Genomic DNA, 6,606 nt, shown 5'->3' on the forward strand with positions numbered 1-6,606 from the left:
ATGTATATAATAAATAAATATTATTCTGTCGCTGATATAAGACAGTGTGTACCTTGTATTATATTTTTGTTGTTTATTTTTTGCACTGTCTGTGTAATTTTGTCTTGTCCGCTGGTTTGTCTTATCGGTGTTTGTTTTGCGTGTAGTGTGTATAGTGTGTGTATAGTGTGTGTAGTGTGTGTATAGTGTGTGTAGTGTCATACTCCTCGCAGTGTTTCGTTTGATTAGACCTAATCACACTTAACACTTCTGTAATGGAAGCAAATTTCTGTTCCAAATTATGACTGGTCAATAGTCCGATTGACAGCCATTTGCTAACTGCGTAACATTTTCATTAGGCTTTAACCAGAGCTCCAAATTGCACCAAATATGTTTACATAACGTTAGGTCATGACTCACGAAATTTACGCCCAATTAACCAGTACATAGCAGAATAATGTAGAAAAACTAATTGCGTGACAAACGAGGCTATCAAAACGGATATAATGTAAACAATACTGTTTGGAGACTAACAATGCCATCACCGTTTTAAATACCTTAAATCACTGTCCAAAGTTTCAGGGAAGACCTCAGGGCTGTCATGTTGCTGTACTTTGGATAGATTTGATTGAAAGGGAAGATAAGACACACTCCCTCAAAAGCTCAAGTATCAGAAGTCAATCCAGCAATGGCCAGAGAGGGATTCCGCGGGTCATTGCTTCGGGAATATGGTGTAGTGTGTGTCTGTGTAATGTGTATAGTGTGTGTAGTGTGTGCATAGTGCGTGTAGTGTGGTACTCCTGAAATGAAGTTCTCGCCTCTCGATATAATAGGTCTAAAATAGATAATCACTCTGAGCCGAGTTTTCTTTGTTACAATAACATTGTAGCCTCAATTGTCATTGCTACCGTTGTTACGATAATAAACAAAGTCTCAATTATCCATATTTACGGTAACCGAATCAACCGGAAACGTATTTAAATCTACTTAATATCTGAGCCACCCGATGGCATCGAGAGTTGATTATGGTCTTAGTAAGTTAATTAATGTCTAATTAATTATTTATATAATGGACAGATTTAGCTCTTGCATAATGCTTGTTTAAAATTAAACAAGGAGATTGTAAACAGAACTATAAAATTAAACCCATTCTGATTTTGTGTGCTTTTTATATCTGTACTAGCAAGATACCCAGCTTCGCCTGAGGACCTAATTCACGCCGGACCCATCGCCCGGGACCAAAATTAAAGTGAATCCAGGCCTAAGACATTCACGCGTCATGCTGGTGAATTTAATACGACATATGTAGGGGTGAATCGCGGCGACGTCTTTTATTTTATTTATATACATTTATTTTCAAATAAACACGAGGGGGGGGGGGGGGGGTAGGGGAGACAAAACAGGGACGATGTAAGATGTTAAAGAACTACTATACAACCTAACCCAATCTGTTCATAATAAATATTATATTTTTTTTTATTTACACGTAAAACCGAATAACATTTTAAGGTATTGCCAAACAACATAATTAGGTGGATGTATGGGTCCGTTATCTATAGCAAGGTTCATATCCCATAGATTTAAATACCACACGGAATCCTGAAACTCCTTCAGTTCTTTTTGTAATATATCTGTAAAAACTGGACCGGGATAATCATTTAAATGTGACGGACACATTGTTTCGTAGAACACATGAGGTGCCTTGATGGCCACATGTAAATCCTTATTTTTACTCAAAGCTTTTCTCAGAGCTGGTTTCAAAGATCGAATTTGATCTCGGAATAATGTATAGTGTTGTCGAGCGTAATGACAAAAATAATGTAAAACGAAAACAATTTTGCCATTTGTTGGCAATTCCTCCAAAGTTTTCACAGCAGGTTTTAAACTTGATTTGCCATTCACTTCCTTTCTGCCATTTGGAAACGGAAACACATGGGGAGCCCATATTAATGTGAAATTCATTTTATCATGGTAGCACTTGGAATATTCGTACCACTTTGGTTTTGTCCATTTTTCTGTTTTTTGCTCACAAGCCGTGACATTTTGTAACACCTTATACCACTGCCTTGTCGTTGAATCACCATATAATATCACGGTCGTGTTTCGCAGACACGACATAATGTCTGCCTTTGTTAAATCGTTTTTACATTTTAAAAGTTTCCATTCCCTTTTTTCGAAGTAACCGGTTGGCATGGTGATATCCCATGTTTGTTTACGCGGGAGTTTGTTGCACGTGACCTGTTTTTGTTGATCTAAACCTGGAATTATATTAACATATATTATTTAACAAATAAATAATCATAACGAGAAATGGCTCGAGAGCGCGGACTTGGATTTGTTAATCGGATGCTGTTGTCACCAACCATTTACTGTGCCCTTGTTTCGCCCATTTATACTCTCCCTAGAGATCCCCGTCAATCAGAGGTCAATATGGCAACAAGGTTTATTGAGCAAGGAGGGTTGGATTACCGCATGTTTTAACGCGTGCAAGTTAGATAATACGGACCGTCGTTGAGCCAAATGGCGTTGTTTCGATTCCCCGCTTGTACATGACCAGGGGTAGGCCGCCTGTCCAACCCCCTGGGTTTTCTCGGGGTCCCCCTGTTTCCCCACAAAGTAAAAAAACCTACGCGCACGGGAATCATGCAAATAAAATTGAACCATGTGTCCCGAAATGACATAGTTTGTGTCGAGTGGACGTTACCCCCCCCCCCCCTCTCTCTCTCTCTCTCCCTCTCTTTGAGGTGGTCGGATATTCTGTTGTGTAAGCAAGTGGACACAGGAAACCATGGATTCTTAGTGCAAATTTTATAGCCTTTCTCCCCGCCTTACCCGCTATGGCATGGCGATTTTTGTGTCCAATTGAAGAAAGGGGTTTGAATACATGTTTACTGGGTTTGGTGAATATTCATGATTTGTAATGCTATATTTGAAGATACCGATTTTTACATTCTATAATATAGAGTTTGTTGGACTCGGATATCCAGAACCCCTTACTCTTCAACGTACGGAAGGTCAGGTTCAGTTGTCCTGGTACGCATGGTCAATGAAACTATATATTTAGCTAAAGTCAAGGTTCTGGGTGTCCGAGACTAAGACTTCGTTGGTGTTTGGATTGGTTCAAACGTGATCACAGCAAAATAAGAATGAGTACCTACCCGGAGAAATGTCTAATTTAATAACCGAATTCAGTTTAACTTTTGTCGTGAGTCTGTAAAATATGAAAATAAATTTTTTTTAATGAAAGTCTACAATTACATGTAGTTTGTTTACATCTTTTCAAGATGCATTATGTAAGATTTAGATAAGAGTCGTCCGTTCTTGCTATAATAGTTATATTAAAGATGCATTATGTAAGATTTAGATAAAGAGCCGCCCGTTCGTGCTATAATAGTTTAACAAGTACGATCTTAATATGGACCGGGATGAAATTTCAAAATTCAATTCACCAAATCGATGCAGAATTGTTCAAAGAAGAAGCGTGCCAATTTTCATGTCGATCGGACATTAATTGACGGAGCCTTAGGCTCTTTCGAAGGGCGTCACCCCAAGAAGACGAACAAGAACAAGATGGGTGGCGGTTAGCGACCAGTTCCTGGTCCAAAAATTGTTAATGTTAAATGATTATATTGAAAATTTCATTCAAATTACTTTATTCTGAGTGGATTTATGACCGTTTGAAATGAAATGAAATGAAATGGAGTTTAACGTCCTACTGTTATGCTCCTAACCTGGGCTAATGAAGACGGGCATACGCCATACAGTGTGCTATGAGGGAAATTTTGCCCGGACAGCGGCACTACGGCCTACTCTTATATAGAATTCCAACTGCCAAGGGATCTTTTACGTGCACGCCAATGTGTACACCGGACCTCGGTTTTTCGTCCCATCCGAAATGACCGTTTGAAGGCGTAGCGAAGATTGTTTATTATCGTGGTAGTGGTACTTGACAATCGTGACTAATTCTCGATTATCCACTTAAATTTATAATCCATTTAGATCTCTGCCATCCGAGGACCTAGAGAGTTGGTTATGGGCTTGGCATGTGAATAAATGTCTAAATAATAATTTATATAAAATATGAAGCTAGACAAAAGACCTGCAATAGGCAGATTTAGCTCTTAATAAAATGGCGATCAAGACCACTATTTCGGCTTAAAGTGTTATATTTGTTATTAATTAGATCATCGGGTTGATGCGATTTTCAATGCATTGAAACATTATCGCCATTTAATAATTTAATTTAAAAATGGATAATCGAGACTTCGTGTATTATCGCAAAAATGGTACTTGACAGTTGGGACTATACTGATTCCTTCAAGTCCTGATAACTTCTCACAGAAACAAGTAATTTGACATACATTTTTCGTTATCTGTTTTCGAACTATTATAGGGAGAAAGGGCGGCTCTTTACCTGAATCTTACATAATGTATCTTCAATAACAATTAATTATACATAGACTGGTTAACATGTTATAAATGACGTCATGCTTGTTCCTACGTCACGTCAGAAAAACGAGTAACTTAGGGTATTCGGCAAACCTCGGAAGATTCCGTTACTCTACATCTATCCTCGGTTGTATGACGGTAAGTGATATGTACCTACGCCCATACAATTGCGATGCCGCACCGGTTTACTTATTAGGAAAACTTGCCGCTTTTAAAAAAAAGTTATCAAAATTGCGTCGTTCGAAGCGTGTTAGAATTTTCAGGGCAAAGTTGTCCTTGTTTGAAGAAAATCGGAAAACTTGCCGCTTTTAAAAAAAAGTTATCAAAATTGCGTCGTTCGAAGCGTGTTAGAATTTTCAGGGCAAAGTTGTCCTTGTTTGAAGAAAATCGGATAAAATTGAAAGAAAAACAAGCTTTAAACTTTGAAATATTTGTATGATAAAACATTCTTCAAAGGCGTCGCCATGGGCAACAACGTTGGGTAATCCGGGAAATTGAAAGTAGTTCCAATGGCGGACTTCGTCATACAGCCGAGGCTAGATGTAGGGTACTGGGATCAGCTGAGGTTTTCCAAGTGTAACTTATTGGTGTGGCTTACGCATTACGTCATTTAGAGCAGGTTACCTACAGTCTCTATTATACCTCACCTGTCGAAGGTAATAAACTGGGCTGGCGTGACGGGTATCTGAGTATAATCAAAATCATTGGCTAGTTTAAAATCGTCACATGAAAGCAGTGGATTGATTGGTTGACCACAGAACCAGGGATAGTTGTAATTCATTGACGTAAGGTTACAAATACTAGGATACCCCTGGATAGTAGGGTACGGAGAACACATTGTGTATTCACTTAGAGTTCCTTTTACAAAATGGCCATAATAATAAAACAATGTCCTGTATTGCCGTCGCCATTTAAACATGGTAGCTATCGCTTCTCTCGTGTAGGGTAAGGTGGCTTCTATCGTAACCTTTCCAGACCACAATGCTTTTAAAGTCACCGTATAACTTCCGTTGTTTAAATCCATGACATTTCCACTCGCCAGATGAACGTTGTTGATTCCTTTCATACGGACTCTGACGTCATCACCACCGACAACCCTTTGCTTACCATATCCATCCACCATATTAATCCGCACAGTAATGACGTCACCTACATTATACTGCGTTTTAGGATTCAGTAAAGTAAGTGTGGAGTGATTTAGATTCGCTGCCGTTAAAATATCGACAAATTCTTCATCATGCAACATCTCCTGTTCCACTGGCAACATTTCATTCTTTGGCGGAAAATTCGGATCCTCCATTGGCTTTGGAGGAATGAGAACTAATTCTTGTGGAAAGCAGACACAGAGTGGAGTCTGACATTGGTTCACCCCTATTAGATTTTTATGGAATGGTCCAACACATTGCTGCCTCATACCATGGACCACACAATGCATGGGTTTGAGGGAGAGGTAGATAGTTGGGGGTTTTGGTTTGGATTTTGGATGTAAAGTTGGTTTGGGTTTTGGTTGTTTAATTGTAGTAGGTGGCAAAATATCTTCGAAAATGTCCACCTCCATTTTGTCCTCGGGTTTGGGTGTCCAGTGTTTGAGATGTATTATCTGATTGGTAAATCTGAAACAATATAATTAAAAGACATGAAATAAAATGGGTTTTAACCTGTACTGTTCTACCGAAGTTGGACTAATCCATACAGTGTGCTTTGAGGGGAATTTTGCCACTACGACCTACTCGTATATTGAATTCTTACTGTCAAAGGATCTTATACGAGGCCTCGGTTTGTCGTCCCATACGAACGACTATAAGTTGTCCCTTGCTAGCATGCTGGTCACGAGATCTCAGGCCCACGAACCTGGAGGTGTCGGGTTCGGTCCCGGTGGTGACCAAGAAAGTTTCTCAAGATTTGCCCTTGCCAGTGGTACACGGCGGAGCGTATGGTAAAGAAACACATCTGGTCTTTCGTGTGATATAAAACAAAATCGATCCCATGCTAAAGACCCATACACGCAAGCGCATTATTGAAATAACATTGAACCTTATGTTAATCCCGAAATAACCTAGTTTTATAGAATGGATTGTATGTGTGAGAGTTATAGACAAATAGAAACTATATGTATAATGGTAAGCAGGGATATCCACCTAAATTTTTCATTTTTGAATTGTATTACATTCTGCTTTA

General features: G+C 39.0%; 1 protein-coding gene across 1 annotated transcript; it reads right to left on the reverse strand.

Moving 5' to 3' along the window:
• Positions 1-5,071: 5,071 nt before the first annotated feature.
• LOC126815306 (NXPE family member 1) lies at positions 5,072-6,032 on the reverse strand. Its single transcript, XM_050540876.2, has one exon. It carries the CDS (start codon positions 5,984-5,986, stop codon positions 5,072-5,074), a length of 915 nt encoding a protein of 304 aa, XP_050396833.2. The 5' UTR covers positions 5,987-6,032.
• Positions 6,033-6,606: the final 574 nt, after the last annotated feature.

This window comes from Patella vulgata, chromosome 3, assembly GCF_932274485.2.
Source record: "Patella vulgata chromosome 3, xgPatVulg1.2, whole genome shotgun sequence".
NCBI classification, from domain to species: domain Eukaryota; kingdom Metazoa; phylum Mollusca; class Gastropoda; family Patellidae; genus Patella; species Patella vulgata.

Coding starts and splice junctions, on each gene's coding strand:
- LOC126815306 (XM_050540876.2), bottom strand. CDS start 5,986: ATGGAGGTGGACATTTTCGAAGATATTTTGCCACCTACTACAATTAAA.